This window comes from Megalops cyprinoides, chromosome 13, assembly GCF_013368585.1.
Source record: "Megalops cyprinoides isolate fMegCyp1 chromosome 13, fMegCyp1.pri, whole genome shotgun sequence".
Taxonomy (NCBI): domain Eukaryota; kingdom Metazoa; phylum Chordata; class Actinopteri; order Elopiformes; family Megalopidae; genus Megalops; species Megalops cyprinoides.
The window spans coordinates 20,336,723-20,356,509 of NC_050595.1; the positions used below are offsets into that span (position 1 = coordinate 20,336,723).

Sequence of the window (19,787 nt, forward strand, 5' to 3'; positions counted from 1 at the left end):
ATTTATACTTATACCCATATGTGCTTTTTGAAAACATTCACATATAAACAAGAGGTGGCAAACTGGCAATATTCTGGTTACAAGTTCTGCTCCCTCACTACTATACCAGAGTGGAAAAAACCATGACAAACCATTTAAAGGCCTATTCAAGAAAAATGTATCCTATATTTGGGAAACGATATTTGTTGATACATATGCACAGTAAAGCCGGATTTTCAGATCCGTCTTTCGAGGGTCTAAATTATTGTGAAAATTGTCAATACATGGTCACGTATCATAAAAATGGAATTAACAAAAAGAAAATACAGGTTTCAAAGATATTTTATTAAACCGGCTCATACATTCGCTGGAACAGTCCTGTTTCATGAATTATGCAGGGGACCTCTGTTTATTGCTAAAACCGTCTTGTGTTCCACCTGCGATCGGTAATGAGGCTACAATGTGTGAAGGCGAGTCAGTCGAGAAGAGACCGAGCGCTGCTCCTTTAATTCCGTGGCTTCTGTTCCATATTCCTCGTTTAAAATCCCAATGTGGTTTTCCCATCGCAGTAGCACTGAAAGTTTGTCAGCGGAGCTGGGGTGTGAATGAAACAGTGTTGCCCCAGGGAACGAGAGAGAGAAAGCGAGACGGAGAGGTAGAGAGACAGAGGGGGACGTCAACCTGGGAATTTTGCGCTGAATCTAATTGTTTTGTGTTTTTGTTTTCCTAGAGACGAACACGCACAATTAGTTGCGCGAAATTACATAAAAATTGAGGTTGCTACACATACATGGCGTGGATTGAAACTGTGCTGAAGAAGCAAAACGCGTTTGCTATCGGAAACTGGAACTTTGATGAGATGTAATGTATCTTGCAATCTAGCAGCTACCGTATCTGATTCGAAAGAAACAAACGTTGACTCGATCAAGTCATGCCGTTTGAATTCCGGTCATTGATGTTCGGGATTGTAATCTTACTCGCCGTATTCTTTATTCTTGCTGATATTTCTGAAGTCGAAGAAGAAAATAGGTATGTATAGCTTCAAATGTAATTTTGTTGGGTTTTACGTATATGTTTACGTTTCATAGATTTCACTTAATCATGATGCACGGTACAAGACAGATGTTCTTAACCCCCGTGCTTTACTAGTAGGCTGTAACTGGTTCAATATTGTAAGAATATTTCTGCTCCTTCGCGCAACATATTCAGGAGTTTATATAACCTAAAGGGATGAAAGTGTATTCTACGTTGCTTTTTTTACCGCTGTAGCCAGCGAGCGATATTGGTCCAATGCACAAATAATTCCCACCCCAAGGGTAGCCAACTCCAGAAGCGATGCTGGACTTGTCAGTTAATTCATTTGAAAATGCAGTTTTATGACATTTTTCTCTCTGTAAGTCAATTGATTCAATTGTTCTGGGAACACAGCCCTCCACTACAATGCTTGACCAGAAGTGTAGACCGAACGAGCATTCATTGTTCGGCAATTTGCGGCGTAGCGCGTAATGCTGGATTGCTGGGTTTATGGAATGCACTGATTACAAAGGTGTGTATTCATCCAGAGATTCCAGATGCAGCATCACCCTGTTGTCTGCTTAGCATGTGAAACAAAGTCTCACTCGTCATTAAATTAATTTCCATAATAAAACAAACATTTTTCCCTCGTAGCATTTGTTTGGTGTTGGGGCTACGTTCTCGTTCTAGTCAAGGGCTTCAGCAGTAACCGAGGTATAAACCTTGACCTTCCCGTGCACGCAGCACGTCCGTTTAGCTTGTGTGGAACTCAACAAGATTTTCATCTCCGGCTTGAAAAATACGCAAATGAGGCCTTTGGTACGTATGTGATCACTGTGCCACGGAGCGTTTAATTTTCTTTACCCACTGCCTTGTGTGTAGTCCTGAAGTTGTGGTATCGGTTATCCTAAAGTTTTCAGCAAGTTAGTATGTCACTACGTTTCTGAGCCATAGAAGAGAGAGTAATACAATGCTACAATGACCCTCTGGTGTAGAATATTTTGTCAAGGCAGAGGTCATGAATCCTAAAACTAACAACCTGCTCTTCTGGTGCAAGACATATATGGAAAGGATGGAATAAATGCTTGTTGAAAAATCCATGTCAGGTTGCTTAAGCTGGTTTTCATCCAAAAGCATAGCCATGGCTCTTATTCAGCTGCCTTTTATGTGACTAGGTGTGAATAGGTGACCGATTGTCAATACACAGTATGCCTGTTGTAGAACTGTTGGTGTGGCAGTGTAGCGTACTGGTAAGGTGCAGCGTTTATAAACAAAAGGTGGCTGTTTCAATTCCCCCTGGGGCACTGCTGCTGTATCTTTGGACAGGGTACGTAACCCACAATTGCCTAGTGAAATATCCAGCTTTATAAATGGATGACATATAACATATTTAAGTCACTCTGGATTAGAGCATCTGCTAAATTTCAATAACATAATTTAATGCCCTGTTGAAGGCAGCGTTCATGTACTTGGGGTGTGTGACCATATGATAAAGGCTTTTGCAAAATTTATCTCCACTTTCAAGAGAGTCTTATATTTTTGGGGGGTGGGGGTTGGGGGGAGTCTTACTCAGATAGGGGTTGATTTTCCAACATGCAGTTTTTCATTTTCACTTTTTTCTGCAATTGAATGAAGGAACACAAAAGAGATTTTGTCATCATTATATTTATTTCCTCAAAGAAGGTTTTTCATTAATGCATGATGTAGTGGTGGTGATGGTTGTGTATGCGTGAGAGAGACAGTTTAATTATGCTACAAACCTGCACTTTACCTGACCCACGTATGCCATTCATAATACCTTTTTTCATGTACAGCGGGACTCAGGGACTGATACCATCCTCTAAATGAGGTAACCCAGTTACTAAATAAGGAGGGAGTCCTTGAAGAATGTGGAGCCGCACAAATAATTTAGTTGTCCACTTCTGTCATTGTTTGGTTCGCGAGTGCTTTCATTTTTAAAGGAAATCAGCCAGAGGATGGAATGCCGGTTGAGTTCTTCAGACGTGGAACCGGAATCGGCACTGTAGCAATTAGACACAGCGCAGGCCTCGTGGTGGCTTAGTGTCAAACCAAAAGCGCTTTGTGAATTTGCTCCACACTCCAGAGTGTGCTGTTTGGTCCTCCATTCACATTCGCTCCATTGCAGAGTGGTGTTTGTAGGGTGGGTGTGCAGGGTAGGGGATTAATGTTTGATCTGTTAGTGGGAGAGAGTCAGCCCAGAGACAAAATAGATGAATCGTTTCCCTTTCTTTTGACATAATTGAGCTCTGGGGCATGGTGTTTCCAGTCTTCCACAAATATCAGATGCTTGCAGCGTTAGGGATTTACTGCAGATACTTTTTTTTGTCAATGTGACAGCATTGGAAAAAATCTAGTGGTAGGGTGTTAAGCTCAGTTCTTTTGGGGCTGCCTGTATCCTGGTTATTTGCTCCAACCTCTGCTCTCAATTTCTTAATTAGATCACCCAATAAATCAGGATCTTATTTGACTTTGTTTTCAAGCATACATCAGAGCTTATGATTATAATTTTATGTCTTGTACTCAATAAATATTTCATTGCATTTATTTTGGGAAATTCACAGTTATAAGTGTATATAGCTAATTAACTAATTTGGCTAATTTAACCAGGGGAATGGGTTGGAATAAAAAAAAACACCACTCTGGAGAGTTCAGTTTGACACCTTGAGTCAGTGCTCTATGGCTTAAATCAGAATGCAGATTTGAAGGAACAAATTAATAAAAATGCAAAAAAGGTGCTGAAAAGCTGAAGGAATTTGCATACTCTTGTGAAGAAAAAAGTGATTTTTAATAGACCGGAGGGCTCTTCTGTATTTTCAGTGCCAAATTGGATGTATATTGGTTCATCTCCTTAGTGGCCACGTTGGCTAGAACAATTTTTACAAAGTACAAATTGCCATGTTCTCCTCATACCAGATGTGTCACCTGAATCATCACTGCCAGGAAGGAGGTATTTCCATTTGTGTGGCGGTGTGGTTTTTCTTTTCTTTCTCAGGTGATGACTGTCACACACTGTGATTGTACATGCTTAAATTTGATTTTCACACCTCATTTGCTGCCTTCTGGTGGACCAGCAAGGGCCCAGAATGTTTTACGGGAGAGACAGAGTTCATTGTTTTATTTATTATTTTTTTATAATACTCAGCTGTCTGCAATGTTGATATATCCCGACAAACGAGGGAGCACATTTGAAACGCAATGCAGTCAGGAACCCAGCTGCCCATTGGTCTGTGCTGTTCACTGTGGCGTGACGCATGCAGATTTGAGGCATTACAGAGACTGTGAGCATGGCTCCCACAGACTGTGAGTGCAGTTCCCCGGAGATGGTGAGTATATGTCCCCCAAGACTATGACTGCAGTTCCATGGAGATGGTGAGTGCATGTCCCCCAAGACTATGACTGCAATTCCCCAGAGATGGTAAATGTATGTCCCCTAAGACTGTTACTGCAGTTCCCCAGAGATGGTGAGCATGGTACTCTACCACCCCCCCCCCCCCCCCCCCCAAAAGGGATTGTGCACATTGGCTGTAAATCACTGATGAAACCTGATTTCACTGGCCAGTGCAACACATTATCATATGCCTGTGCTTGCATTGTATTTAAGAGCCAAAGATCTTCAGGTTTGATTATGGATAATGTTCACAGTCAGGGTGATTATAGTTTGAAAATCCTATTTTGTCATGAAAAATATCATGAAAGCAATGGGAATGTAGCAGCCTGGAGATATATTTTGGTGGTTTTGCTCGTCACCTTGACAGTAAGCATGAAGCTGAACTTCATTAACCCCAAGCAAGGTTAAATGTAACACTTACTTTCCCCCTTTCTCATTTACACTATTCATATAAAACACACCTGTAACGGTGCCCTTCCTGCATAATACATTCACTACTCAGTGGTTATGTTGTTAAGATTCATACATGTGAATCCTGTACGATGTTGAATCTAAACTCTAAATGTACGTGAAATACCTTCAAACTGCTTGATTTAATTTGATTTAAGTGGAGGAATGGTTTTATGACCCATTAAGGTGTTAGTCACAGATGCAATGCAAATTTAAAATTCTAATTGTATTCCTGTTGCTTGATTCTGGAGCCCAATAAAGCCATTAAAACAGTTAACTGCAGTGTGTGTTAAGTGAATACTGATGGTGGTCTGTTTTTTTCTTTCTATAGATATTCTTGGCTTCTGTAATTCAGCATGATGAAATCGGCCAAAGGCCAGCTTTAGCCCAGCCATAGGTTTGATTTAAGTTGCGATTCAACATAAATCTGGCAACATCCATCTCTTGAAGGACATAGAAGTTCAGGGTTCTACTTAACCCTGGTTCCACAGTGCCACAGTTTTATTCCAGCAGCTGAACCATCAGAGTAATGATTGTATTCTTGGTTCACAAAATCAATCAATTAATTAACCAGTCAAAATGTACTTTTTTACAATTCAACATTTTTACAATTGCATTGTCACAAAGTGTTAGATAGAGGGAAAACCAGGTGAGGAAGTAGAGAAGTATTTTCTGACCCCAGGAAGACTGTTGAGTGAAATCCCTGAAAAACAGTGGAATAAAACACAACCATTGGAACGAATAAAGGCTTTTAAATTAGTAAATCCAAAAACTCTTAGGCCACTGGAGCAAAGATCTTCAATGAGTCATGTTGTATGTTTCCAGCCTAGTGTTGCACGTTGTAGTGACATGACAAGTTATTTGTTCTTGTACCTCTGCAATGCTGATACCATCTGCTTTCACCGTATTAGAAATGTCTTGCTATACATCAACAGCTGGCTGCACTGGAATGATAGTGTTGCTTAAAGTATTATTCAGACACAATTTTACACATGTATGTGATGTTCTCTGCCTAAAGCAGGACTCCACACCAAAGAGGGCTTTTTTATAACACAATAAAAGGATCTCATTTGAATGTCTTTCATGGTTCTGTAACCAACTCCATAGCAATAAAAAGATCCCAGAATGCGTTTCACCACTTTTCTGTTTTTAGATTGAACAACCTCACTGTGTATGCTGTGGAATAGTGGTAGAGAGGAGCAGTGTTGAAGGGATTACTGTTCATTTAAACTAAAATCCTCTAAAATGATACTGTATTCAGACAAATATGTGTGGCTTAATTGGTGTGTGGCAGCCACCTCAACATGCTTCATGAATAATATTAAGATCATAAAATATTGACTTGTTGCAGAGAGTATCATTCAGTGCTAATTCACTGTAAGGGGGAAATGTCATGGTCAGATGTCAGAGTATGTACACAGAGGATGAAATGAGGAAGAGGGTTCTCTTCCAACTAAACTGAAGGAACATCTTCAAAGTAGTAGTTTAGTAGTGCTTCCACGTGTGATAAGGCAACTGCTTGTCTAAATGTGCATTATGGTTGTGCTTTTGAGTCCCTTCATTCCCAGACTAAGATAGTGCTTAACCTTTAAGTGAAATTCAAACAGTTGTTCCTGATAAGTTATTGCTACTTTTCCCTCTTTGTCACATCACAACCTGATGTGAATGTTCCATGGAAAACAGTCATCACAAACATTTGTTTTCTGTCTTTGTTTAGGAATCATGGAGGCACAAGAACATTTTATTTGCCCAGCTACCTGTCCAAGTCCAACAGGTTGGTTTACCGTTTCTGATTCTGTCATGTGTCAGGTAACGTGATTCAACCCTTATTCACCTGGTCTGTATTTTTAAGCCAAAATGTTCTTATGCCACCCACCACATGATCACATGTTCAGCAATTTAAGAACAACTACATAATTTATCTCATACTGGCTTAAAATGTTTCAGTGCTGTCATTAAGCTTTCATTTTGTGGCTTTGACCTCCTAATACAGGGAAGCAAATTCCTAATAGCAGCTAATTAATTTGCTGGTTTCTATAGAAACATAGCAGGCCTCTGTGGTTTAAAGATGCACTGTCATTGACTCAATGATGCTTCTCTAATTGAATAATTGATCAAACTTGCAATTATAGATGTTGAGCCTAGATCAGAAATTGCTGGAATAGAATATGTGGGTGATATGTTTTGAATTCCTAATGTTAACAGGTTCTTTGTCAGTTTTTTTTTTTTTTTTTTTACATAAAACACCCTTTGCCAGTGTTGATGACAATTACATCATCGGTTTGCTGTAATATCCTATGGTTGGTATGGTAATCTTTCCACTGAACTTCAGCGATGGAAGCACAGATGAGTCATTCAGTCACATTTTAGTTAATACCATACACTTCAGAAAGGAACAGTCGCAGAGCCCATTGCATTGGAAAAATATGAGTTAAAGCAGCTGTTAGATGAAGTAGATGTGGAAGAAAGCAATTATACTGTGGTAGCAGAGGGGACGGCATCTGGAAATCACCCCACAGTATCAGAAGCAATAGGCTGTGTTCAAATTACGCTGGTCCGTGAGCAGGAAGATACCCCAATGGAAGTTCAGTATATTATATATTAATTGCATCATGTAATGTGTCCCTATTTGTTCTTGAGTGATTGAAGAAAAACATTAAAAAAAAAGAACAGCTTCAGGCCCCTGAGGAGAACAGGGCCTCTGTGCTGGTCTGGGGTTGAGTTACCCCATGTGAATGTGTGGTCAGTGTAGACGTGTTGATAGTAGTTGTAGGCATCAGTAACTGCAGACATATGAAAGAATGACAGAAAGGAATGAAAGGGGATGAGGCAAGAGGCTGTGGGCATGGGTGTGACAGCATTGCAGTGGGTCTCCCACAGTGTTTCAGAAAACCTTGTTTCATTAATGTCGCCAGAGAAATTGAATGGGAAATTCTGATTACTACCTTTAAAACACTCCATTTCACTGATTGATGGCTTTTACTGGGTTGGGTCATAATGGCACCCCTGCGGTCACAAGCATAAATGGCATTACAGTTCTTCATATTCTGGTGGAGCTGTGTATAATGGAGATGCTATTTTCCTGTTTGAATCTAGGACTGTGGTTGTGGAGCCAGATCCCACTCAGAGACCCATTGTGGGGGGCAGTAACCCTCCTCCTCCAAGTTGCAGTACAGAGGCCACTTCTGTTGAATGGACCTTCAATCGAACCCTCTCCAACATGATCAGGTGCTGTGGACTCTAGCTACTGCAGATCCTGAGACACTCATTACACTTGAATGGTTATGATTTTCTTGGATGCTTCCCTGCCAATTCAGGGTTAACATTTAGTGTGTGTTTGTGGTCACAATGTTATGAAAAATTGGGGATTCTCATTTTGTGGTGCAAAGATATTGTGACTACTGTATTTATTAATCTCACAATGCCTGCTGAGTTACACTTATGTATAGAAATGAAATAGATCTATGTTTCCTTACCATCTCACTGATGAGCCTGAAAGCAGCAAGCTAGTCTGTAATTCACCCGAAGATTATGCAGCACTCAGGAGCATGACTCCTTAAGTCACAGATCAAAGGAATAACCTGCTGGTCTGTCAAATCACAGCAAGGGTTGTTCGATAAAAGATAGGAGCATGTTATCTGTTGAAACCTACCTAACGCTGGGACAGTAAAATATGGTATTTTTGTGCCAGAAAATTTGTCTGATTCACTAGTAAACCTGAAACAAATGTTAAAATGGTGAAATTTGGTTCCCATGAACCTTAAGCATTTTATAGTATTTCTGTGTCACGCTCTGGGCTGATAATTCTCTTGTGGCGTACTGTTTCTGTTCAAGGAAGAACATCTTGAAATTCCTGGACGCCGAAAGGGATATATCAATACTGAAGGGGACGCTGAAGCCGGGGGATGTGATCCACTACATTTTCGACCGGCAGAGCACCACGAACATCTCGGACAACCTGTACCGCCTCCTCCCGGAGGTGTCGCCCATGAAGAACCAGCATCACAGGCACTGCGCCATCGTGGGCAACTCTGGGATCCTGCTCAACAGCAGCTGCGGGCGCGAGATCGACTCGCACGACTTCGTCATCAGGTGCGGCTCCACGTAACCCGCCGCCACAGCTGTCAGAAGGGGGGAAAGCGGCATGCATTCATCCGCGTTCATGTTTGCGCTCGGGCAGGAAGTGTATTCCTCTTCTCTTTTTTCATTCCAGGCATCTTTTTTCTCCCTTTCTTTCTTTGACGAGTCTTTCAGGACTTGTAAGGGAGGCTTTTAGGATGCATGCCAATACTTACAGCAATTAAATATCTGCTGTGTACATCTGACACTTAAAAAGCTTCAGCATTCCCCCTGAAACGTAATGAGGCACTATGGTTTTACTGCCTCCAAAAATGTTTGGCTTATTTACTTGTCAGAGAACTCTCGGTTTGAAAAGTACCGTCAGCTCGTGCTTTGTAATGTGTTATTAGAGAGCAGGCTAACATTGTGATTTAACCTTGGGGGAGTGTGTAGGGGGGAGCGCATCTGTGTCAGAGAACATTCTGTTCAATAACAGTGAAAGGTAAATGGCGCTCTTCAAGGAGAGAAGCCACTTGTGCTGAAAGAGCGACAGCACTGAAAGCATTAATCATTTAAACTGTAACGTGAGTGGCGGTCCTGCTTTTTGTCGTAGGGTTTGTAATATCGATCCACTGTCTCGCAAGTACCTTTCTCACAGGTGAGCAGAGTAGTAGGGGTTTAACTCGTTTTTGGCAGGTGGAGGGTTTGGTCGCAACTGGCTTCATCTCAGGCCGAAACTCTTTACAGCTAAGAGTGTGAAAACCGTTGTATATGCTTGGTTACACTGAGTCCTGAACCATTGCCAGATGCCCCATTTGCATATCCCCATTAGTTACATTTGTCACGTACCGCAAGGAAATGACCATGCTTTTTTTCTCATATTAAATGTGGAAAATTGCCTTTCCGTATGCGTTTAATTGGGTTATCGCTCTACAAGGATTATAGAAGAAACCAAGAAGGAATAGGCCCACAACCGTGCTTGCTTCAGACTGCGCTTTGCCCTGCACTGTTTAGAGTGTGGACATCTCTGGGGACTTGCACATATGTTTCTATCAGGGAGATGTTGTCTAATCCTCAGATAACCCTCCTCCTCCCGGTATGTTGGCTCAGCAGGGCTGGGAAGATGTGCTTAGAAACTGTGGCATGTAAAGATGCGGCTTACCAACAGCAGTCAAGCGGGGCTGGAGTGTTTGAAAAGAGCTCAGGGATTTGCGGAGATATTCATGCACACAGATAATGCTGCTGTTTTTGCCATTGTCCCACCCACAGGCTTTAACACGGTGGCCCCATCTCTCTGACAACTGCATAGTGAATATGATTTTGACTGGGTAACTGGTATTTCAGAGCCATTTACCTAGGGTTTTTGTTCTCTGGACCATAAGCCATTGACAGCTCCTCTGCAGCACTGGTAGTCTTGGGCTGTGATTAACAGCTCTCTCTGGCAGTAATGTGTGTGTTTTTTGGTACTTGTCTCTAGGCCTTGCAACCTGTGGTCTTTGGCCTTGCTCTTTTTGTCTTCTCTTGTGATCTTTGTTTCAGAGCTTGTCTAATGATATTGGGAAAGTTTTAGAGTAACATATGGTCCTTCCAGGTCCATTTCACTCTCTTTTACACTGGGGATTGTTGCGTCCTCAGCAATAAATCCTTGTTACAGATTTTCTCTGGCCAGTGGAATCTGTTGTTGACGGTCTGGACTGTCTTTGGCATAGCTTTTCTTGTTCATGAGGTTCTGTAGGGAGGTCCAAAGTGTGTTTTGAGTGTGCCTGGACTCTGTATAGTGAGGGCTGCACTTGCTTTGCTACTGTAGACCTTGTCTTTTATACCTGCATCAGCTTTGCCTGTTGTGCCCACTGCTCTGCATGGTTATGTGAAAGACTTCTTCAACACTTCAACAGAATTCAGTGATACTCTGTGCAATGATCAGTGGCAGTTCCTGGCTTTTATCAGTAACTATGAACCAACCCTCCAGGGTTGTGTATGGGTGCAATGCTCTCTAAGTGTATGAAGTTTGAATTGAACCATTGAACACATTAGCAGATCATATAGAATTAGCATGACTGGAAGGCCTGAGTCTTGGTTGTTGGAGGGGAGGGTATCGAGGGTTAGTGAAGTTTATAGGGACAGCAATGGCTGAGAGAATGACATTAGTGTTAACAAATTGTAAGGGGTCAGTGTTAACAGAGTATCAGTGGATTTTATTTGGTTGGTGCTCTGTGAGTCTGTAAAGTCGCTGTGAGCTCAAAGTTAATGGCATAGTGGTAAAGAGCAAGGCTTGTAACTTAAAGCTTGTGTGTTCAGTTCTCTGATACACAACTGTTATACCCTTGGACAAGGTATTCACGCTGAGTTGCCTCAGCTGTGTAAATAGATAACATGTAAAAATTGTAAGCCATGGAAGTTGTTCTGGATGAGAGCGTCTGCCAAGTAAAATGTAATGCAATGGGGTAGCACAGCTTGTCATGCGTAAGATGTGTGTATATGGCCAGTGTTAGTGAGTCATATCTGTATGTATCTCTCCTGTCTCGCTCAGGTGCAACCTGGCACCGGTGGAGGAGTTTGCGGCTGACGTGGGCCGGCGCACCAGCCTGGTGACCATGAACCCGTCGGTGGTGCAGCGAGCGTTCCAGGACCTGTCCAGCGAGGTGTGGAGGGAGCGCTTCCTGCAGAGGCTGCGGGGGCTCAACGGCAGCGTGCTCTGGATCCCCGCCTTCATGGCCAAGGGGGGTGAAGAGCGCGTGGAGTGGGCCGTCCGTCTCATCCTGCAGCACACCATCAACGTGCGCGCCGCCTTCCCCTCCCTGCGCCTGCTGCACGCCGTCAGAGGGTAGGGGGCGCCATTGAGACACAAAATCGAGCATTACTATCATTACAGGCATTTAGCAAATGCTCTTAACCAGAGTGACTTGCATAGGTTACAGTTTTACAGGGATTTATACAATGTTACCCATCTAAACAACTGGATATTTACTGAGGATATTCTCGGTTACAACAGGATACAACAGCAGTGCACCAGTGGGGAATCGAACCAGCAACCTTTCAGTTATGAGTCTTGCTCCTTATTACTATGTTACCACTATTGCCACACAGCAAACCCTGTCAGTGAATTTGTCCACCTTCACCTCAGCTAAAGGCCTCCCTAATACCTGAACCTGAGCACTGGATCACCAGCCATCTTCTCTCTGCATGGGTGTTTGTCCGAAGTCTTTGTGTAGGGTTCCTCTGCGGAGCTGTGAATGAGAGGACCAGATGGGGACTTTGTAATGCGAGCTTTGGCCCCCTCTGTTATTTCAGGATCGGGTGTCAAGCACGTGGCCCCACCATATGGGTCCCAATGTAGCTGTGAATGAACCAAACTGCACGGGGAGCTGGAGGGCCGCTTATGGTGGGAGACTCATTCAAGGATGAGTAGCTGGCATTGTGCCTCAGAAAATGCAGCCGGCCTCAATGCTTTCGAATGGATATTAGCACTGGTACTTTTTTTGTGCGCGGGTGAGACGCTTCACAGATATGACAGCTGACAGCTTTGCTGTTTGCAGTGTTCAAGCAACAAATTCCATCCTAGCATTCCATTCCTGCATTCCATGGGTTTGTGCCTCAACGGCACATGCCTGCCAGTGGAAATCAGACAAGGCACTGTGGGAGATTTTTTATGAGTGTGTGTGTGCGTGTGCACGCGCGCGTGTGTGTGTGTGTGTGTGTTTATGTGAGAGAGAGAGAGAGAACACCTCTCTCTCTGGTTACAGAACACCTCCTCTGCCAGTGAAAGGCATTACAGAGACACCCTTGGAGCTGTGACAGTACCCGCTTAATTGGGGCAGCACATTCTTGCCCCTCTTTCACGGGCGTGGAGGCAGAATGTGGTGAGTGATGGTGATGAAAGCCCCCTGATGCACCTCTCCTACGAGTGCCAGCAGCGCCACGACGTGTTTAAACAACACAATCCGCGGGCACAGGCTGCTGGAGGTGATGCCAGTGTAGCGGGCTGGAAATGTCACATTAATAAAAAGGCATGGCTCTGAGGGAATTGCTCACCTCACTGTTGATTATTCCGAAATGATGATTCCCAGCAGAGCAGCAGAACCTAATAAATGAACAACAGTCTTTACAGAAATGAATTGCAACAATAACCACACGTACACAGACACACGCACACAGACACACACACACAGGCACAAAATCACAATTCCCACAGGGACCCGTCTAAGGTGTTACATAGTACAAAATGTAACATTTTTGTAGTGAATTGTGAAATGATTTCAATGCATTTTGTTCTGTGCTGACTGTTCTGTTCTTTGTGTGTGTGTGTGTGTGTGTGTGTGTGTGTGTGTGTGTTTTTCCCGTCAGGTACTGGCTAACAAACAAGGTCCTGATCAAGAGGCCAACGACGGGCCTGCTGATGTACACCCTGGCCACAAGGTTCTGTGAGGAGATCCACCTCTATGGCTTCTGGCCTTTTGCGCGTGACTCCCTAGGGAACCTGGTCAAGTACCACTACTATGACACCCTGACGTACGCATACACGTCCCAGGCCAGCCCCCACACCATGCCCCTGGAGTTCAGGACCTTGAGGTTGCTGCACAGCCAGGGGGCATTACGCCTCCATGTAGGGGCCTGCACCCCCAGAGAGTAACTCGAGAACAAAGAAGGGCGTCATTCTATAAATAACTGACAGAGGATTCTGGGAAGTGGGAGCCGGCTGAGTGGGTGTACCCTCGTCCTTGGTGCGTCCTACATCGAGGAGGGAAGGGGGGGGGGGGGATAACTGTCAGTCCTCCACACAGATACGAAGCCACAATGCTGCTGTTCTACTTTGACTCATGGGCTTCGGGGTCTACAGTTGTTATGCTACATAAAGAAGGGGAGGTCCTGTATATTTGAAATAGGTGGGGCTTAGCTCTCTGTCTTGTTCTGTTAATGCCACTGGGATGAGCTGTTGTGAGCTCATGTCATTTTTTGATGATGTCACCTCCAACTGCTCATACCTGTGCACACTCAAGCACTGTCAACAGAGACAGCAGAGACGTGGCTCGCTGAGTTAGAGGAGAAGTTGTTTGCTGAAGCTACACCCAATATCTCAGAGGCAAGGCCACAGCTCTCAGTATGGGATGAGTTATTGCTAGCATGCAACCGTGTTCTTTGTGAGGAAGCTGGAGAGTAAAGTTTGGCAGTTTCATTTGTCCCTTCCTTTTTTGCAGAGCACTATTTTGGCCACAAGATGGAAGCACTTCAATGACAAGTTTGTTAAAGTTGATATTGGCAAATTTGTTAATGTTAAAGTATATCTTAAAACACAATATGAATTTGTTAATGTTAGCGCCTTTCTTTAAAGTCTTTAAATTTCATCTTATGCTGGAATTATTGCGAGCCTCAATTTTTAGGTTATCCCCAGTCTCATCTAGTCTCATTTTGCACAGTTGATTGTACGGGTAAATGGTGGTTCCTTGGTTTCAACAGGAATGTTGTCCTTTGCCTCTGTGTCTCAGTTAGGAACTTCAGTAAATGACAGAATGACAGCCCATTGTGTGCCATTGTGCCAGTTTTGTTATGCTTTTGAAATGTCCACAGACCACATTTGAATGTACTGAGTTGCATCTGTCAGGATGATTTGTCAGATCTGTATAAACATTAGACTATAAACCTTTTTATTACTTCCTCTGGGTATACAATACTTCAAGATCTGTTTCTTCTCCACATTGCACTGAGATTTTGTTAGCACATTTCTGAAAGGTCTGTAATGGACACATTCCTTCGAGGCCACATCAGTTTGCATACAGTTTCTTAAGTCAACCAAGGGACAATGAGGCTTTTGTCCTTTGAAGATATAAGTAAAACAAAAACCCTAGAAACACCCTCCCTTGCACACAATGATATTTACACAGGCATAGCCAGCAGCAAACGCTCCTCTTGAAAATGTGTTCCCTCTGGTGTTTGACAACGCATGTCTTTCAATTTGCCTTTTAATACAGATGGCTCTGTAAAGTGCACTGTTCAGAGTTTGTTATCTGTTGTCTCAAACAGGATGTATGTCCTCTTGCATATGGAAATCACCACAGTGCCATTTTTTTTTTTTTACATTAGCGTGTCACTGCAAATAAGGGTAAATGTTGCTTGTAATGTACAGGAAAAACCTGATCTACTGGAATGTTTGTAAATATGCAAAACAATGTCCCTCTGTTAAGAGGGCCATGAAATTCATCTTTGTAAACTTAACATCAGGCCATGAACCTTAACAGAGTTTATTCTGCAATATTAGACCTGGATAGACAAAATCTTCAGAACGTGAGCTTCCCCAACTAACTATTTAACTTGGTTTGAGCATAATAAATTAAGTAGGCATTTTGTGCATGCATCAAAGTTTGATAAAGACTACCCTTTGAAACATAAAATGTGCCCATAAGGGATGAGTGTATGTGTGTGTTTGCCGGGGGTGGCTGCATTAATAAGAAGAATGTTATATGTTTTTGAAAAAAATGTACTAGCTACACCTGATTTTTATTATCAGCACCTTATACAGAGGGCTCCCAGCCAATCCCTTTAAAGATGTTGCCTTTTATCTTTTACCGACATGTTTTTATGCTCAAACAGAATTGCTAGAGATGTCAGTCAGCCATCCAAAGTTATGCATTTACTTGTTAAAACACATTTGTATCATTAAATATAGAAGTCCACTGTGACTGGCGCTACTCCACTATAACATGCCCAAAATGACCTTCAGATTACTGTGTGCAGGAACAGCCCGTCCTGCTCAGAACTCACACTCCCTGTCAGAATATCTCGCGCTTCTCTGGTCCTTTGGACTAGAAAAAGGGGGCAGGTATTCCTTTTTTCTGTCCAAATCTTTGCTAAGTGGATTAGGCGTTTCAATACTCTTATCTGCTTTTTTGAGCCAAGTGGCTTTGATGAGGCTCATTTCTGTGCTAGACCTGTCACTGTCTCACTGCGGTCTTTGAGCATGCTTATATTGACATGCTCAGAATTTTAGCTGAAAGGTGTTTTTTTATTGAAATGAGATGAGTGCAGGCTTTTATAGTCATGCACATCGCGGTTAAGATTGCAAAGTCACACACTGCTGCTCTACAGCAAATCCATGTGTGCTAAGGATACCTCCACTGCAACAGGAATGATGCATATTCTGTTTCTCGAGAAAAGCATGTTTTGGGTGATAGTTATGTCAAAAATGGTCAAAAGCTGTCTTTGCATAAGAGCTCTCTGAGGTATTCTGCCTCGCAATGCACTCAATGCTGGAAAAGTGATGTGCCTAACAGAGAACTGAAAACCCACAGCGCTGGAGATGGTCAGGTAAAAATAATTTATTTGTCAGTTTTTATGCAATCAAAGAAGGACAGAAAAGTGTCAGGAGAGAATGCATACACACTGCCTGAAGATTCACAGGGAACAATACACTGTTAAAGTACATCGCTGAACAAGGTGGGAGATGAGAGCCACATCGGCACATCATTTCTTTACTTTCAATAAATTCTGACTGGGCTTGGAAAAGACTAAGGTCCAGGGAAACCTCATTGCCTTGAAGACTAGAGCAAAAACCACAAAGTCATGGCTGTAATAATCTTTCTACTATGCTCATTTTCCAGTGTAGATTTAGCTTCTGGTTTTTTAGCTTTCATTTTTATTCATGAAAGTAATGAACTATGAATTTGTCCAAATCACATTTATAGCATTTGTTACAGTGTGAGGGGATACAATGTTATTATAATTTGTGGTGGAGGGGAGAGGGAGCTCTGTTTAAAAACAAAAAAGTTCCATTTCAAACTTGACTTGAGCTAAAATTATTGTGATGCCAGTGCATGCTACAAGTCTTATCTTTTTTAATCTTTGACAAGGGAGAGACTTTGCCCAGAAGTAATTCTGGGAGAAAAAAAAACCACTAAGACAACTTTACAGTTTCTTCTGATGTGTCAATACAATGGAAAATATCAGCAGGAAAGAAAAAGAAACTCTCCCATACAGCTTTCTGAATTAGGTTACATTGCACATATCTAAAAACTCCACATACTGTATAAAATTAACCTGCAATAGGCAAACCATCTATAATTTGTGTGCAAATCTATAATAGCAAAATGAAATGAGATTAAATGAATTCAAATAAAACATTTGCAATTCCAGTTTGTAATTATGAGCAATAGAAACTGACAATACACTGTGACATCTAGCTTGATTTGTAAATAACTATTGAGACCAGCTGACATGCACCAATAAATAAACTGATTACAACAGTGTTGAAACTAAACTTGAAATTGAATTAAACCCAGTCAGACAAATATACTTTAGGTTATGCTGCAGCATTTATATACAGACATCAGAAGACCAATATTGCGAATATCACTATTCTGTCATTCAATAAGTCATTTGTTTTTGGTCGTGCTACTTGATCCTCAGATATATTTGACATTATAACACAGGAACATGAACTGAACTGGTAATGGCAATGAACGAATTGCAGTCTTCATTGGGAAAAACAGTCTATGGTGCGCAGCCACTGGGCTTCATCTTCTATAACACATCCTCAGAACAATTCCTAAAATGTCTTTGATATTAAAAAAAAATCTCTGAAATTGCCACAGTAAATGAGTTTGTTGGCCGTTGCAATTCATATGTCCAGGCTGGATTTTCAGATGCATACAAGACACTGAAAACAAAAATTACTCCAACCAATATCTAAATTTGACGTGGCTTCCACTTGCTTAAATATATAAAGATAAGATTGTTAGATTTGTTTTCACCTTGAGAAAAGGGGACATTTGCCAGGAGGTAAGTGCCGGTGACCTTGAATATTCCCAGGTAGTGGAGTGGATGCACTTTGCAGCTGGTCACCTAGATACACGCCAAAGAAACACCCGCCAAAACAGGCTCAGGTTACCCTGCAGCCCTCTGAAATTGCAGGTGCTTTAGTGCACAGGCTGTTCTCTGATTAGAACTGCTGCTGCATCAGGTGTCTCAATCCACAGAGGCTCCACACAAAACATTGATACAAGAGAAACAAAAATCCAGGCAATGAACATTGTATAAGGAGAAGAATGAATAGTCTAATGGAGTGCTTCATGTATGGGAGCTGCCAAAACAAGAACTGATTACATGGAGTGAACAGACAGCTGCAGATGGCAGGGTGGATTGGCACGCACAGAAAAAAGCACAGATGGGGAATCTGATGGAGCAAGGAGAATGACAGAGCAAAGGTCACTCGGAATGTGTTTCATAACATTACTTCAGACTACACAGCAAGGAAAAAGGGGATTAACCCTGGGCGCATGAGGCATTCTCCTCTATCTCACAGCATACACATTACACTACACAGTCACTACCTGTGTTTCAATAACAGCATCTCTGTATCTGCATGCAAATGTGCATGAGCCCAGCACCTCAACTAACTTCACTCAGGTTACAGAATTCAACACTTTAAAGATACATGTGAACTGCTGACCCATGGGAGCACCTCTACTGGAAACATAGCCAGTGTTACGTGATTAAATTGTACAGAAACAAAGGTTTTTTAAACATCTGTAGCATTTAAAGTCAGTATTTAACACAAAAGTCACAGCACACCGTGCCCCTTTGTATGCTAGAATAAGAGAGGAGGCATGTCCCATTAGTCACATCTGTTACAATATGCATTTTCCAGTTCCAAAAGTAGAATTTAAAGTGAAAATGAGAGGGGAAAATCAGCTGGATGAAACAGGAAGCAGATAAAAGCTTCCTGTTACACTTGAAGCAGGCTAGTATTTTCTGAGATTCTTGTAAATGGCACAGTCTAGTTTTCTCTGGAGTTCTGTTGCAATGGACAGAGAGTTAATGAATACTGGCACACAAACCTTATACAGCTTAATTTCAAACTAAAAGTGAACTTGTCACCTAATCTCAAAGCTGATAATGTACATTTTACCTAGCCAACTGTGGTGACCATTTGCAAGATTTAGACAAAACTCTAACTTCCTATTTCCACTGTTTCCCAGGTGTGAGTTCTATACTCTGGGGTTCTCATGTTTTTAATCAGATAAAGGAAAGCCCACTGTAAATGTAGGGGAAGTGTTCCGACTACATTACAGAAACAGCAAGCCTCAAGTACACATTACACCTTCCCCAGCAAAAAAAGACCTCTTTGAAAGGAACATTATTATTTTTTAACCTTGAAATCAAACAAACAAAAAAATGTCTGTATAAAAGCATACACTGATGTGTAGCTTGTCAGTAGTTACACATATGTGCAAAGACAATGTTGCATATACAACTCCTTATCATGTGGTAGTGCAGTAAAAAAGTGTTAAACTCTTTCAGATATTTTACACAAATATAACAAGATGATTTTTCTGACACATGAAATTTTAAAATATGTAAAAATACATACTTCAAGTTGTCACGTATTTCACTGTGAATTCCATTGTTAAATGTGAAATCACAATCTAACCCATGATGATGGGAGAACAAGGCTTCATGAACCCTATTACTGGGTGGAGCTACCATGTGTCGTCAATTGCTAACTCATATGAACCAATGAAAAGACACTGCTCTCCACAGCAAAACACCATGGTAGGGTCAAGTCAGTGAGTCACTGATAGCAGATAAAGCCTCTTTCTCTCTCATGGCTGGTTCTGAGATGTGGTGGCAGAGCGATGGATTGTCAAGACGGGTGATGTGCCTCTTGGAGAAGGTGTGTGGCACTGATTTAGAATAGGGAGTAATTACTGGGAGAAGTCACTGCTGCTCATTACTAAAGGAGCTGCCCATGGGAGAACTGACAGATGTGCCTCAGGATAACCTTGCATTCAATTGTGCAAAAAAAAAAACAAAACAGCAACTACAGTGACTTCTCCCTGTAAATGAGTAACAATTACACCTCTAAACATCTTCACTTCATACCTGC

The 19,787-nt window shown here is 42.0% G+C and overlaps 1 protein-coding gene across 1 annotated transcript; it reads left to right on the forward strand.

Moving 5' to 3' along the window:
• The first annotated feature begins 718 nt into the window (after positions 1 to 718).
• On the forward strand, positions 719 to 13,601 carry LOC118788290 (alpha-2,8-sialyltransferase 8B-like). Its single transcript, XM_036544248.1, has 6 exons — positions 719 to 1,008; positions 6,570 to 6,626; positions 7,949 to 8,080; positions 8,687 to 8,944; positions 11,442 to 11,735; positions 13,256 to 13,601. Exons 1-6 carry the CDS (start codon positions 911 to 913, stop codon positions 13,539 to 13,541), a joined length of 1,125 nt encoding a protein of 374 aa, XP_036400141.1. The 5' UTR covers positions 719 to 910; the 3' UTR covers positions 13,542 to 13,601.
• The last annotated feature ends 6,186 nt before the right edge of the window (positions 13,602 to 19,787 follow it).

Bases quoted from the DNA above. Each gene is read 5' to 3' on its own strand.
- LOC118788290 (XM_036544248.1), top strand. From the start codon at position 911: ATGCCGTTTGAATTCCGGTCATTGATGTTCGGGATTGTAATCTTACTC. The intron at 8,081-8,686 runs GTGCTGTGGACT...TTTCTGTTCAAG, and splicing joins ACCCTCTCCAACATGATCAG to GAAGAACATCTTGAAATTCC. The intron at 11,736-13,255 runs GTAGGGGGCGCC...TTTTCCCGTCAG, and splicing joins CTGCTGCACGCCGTCAGAGG to GTACTGGCTAACAAACAAGG.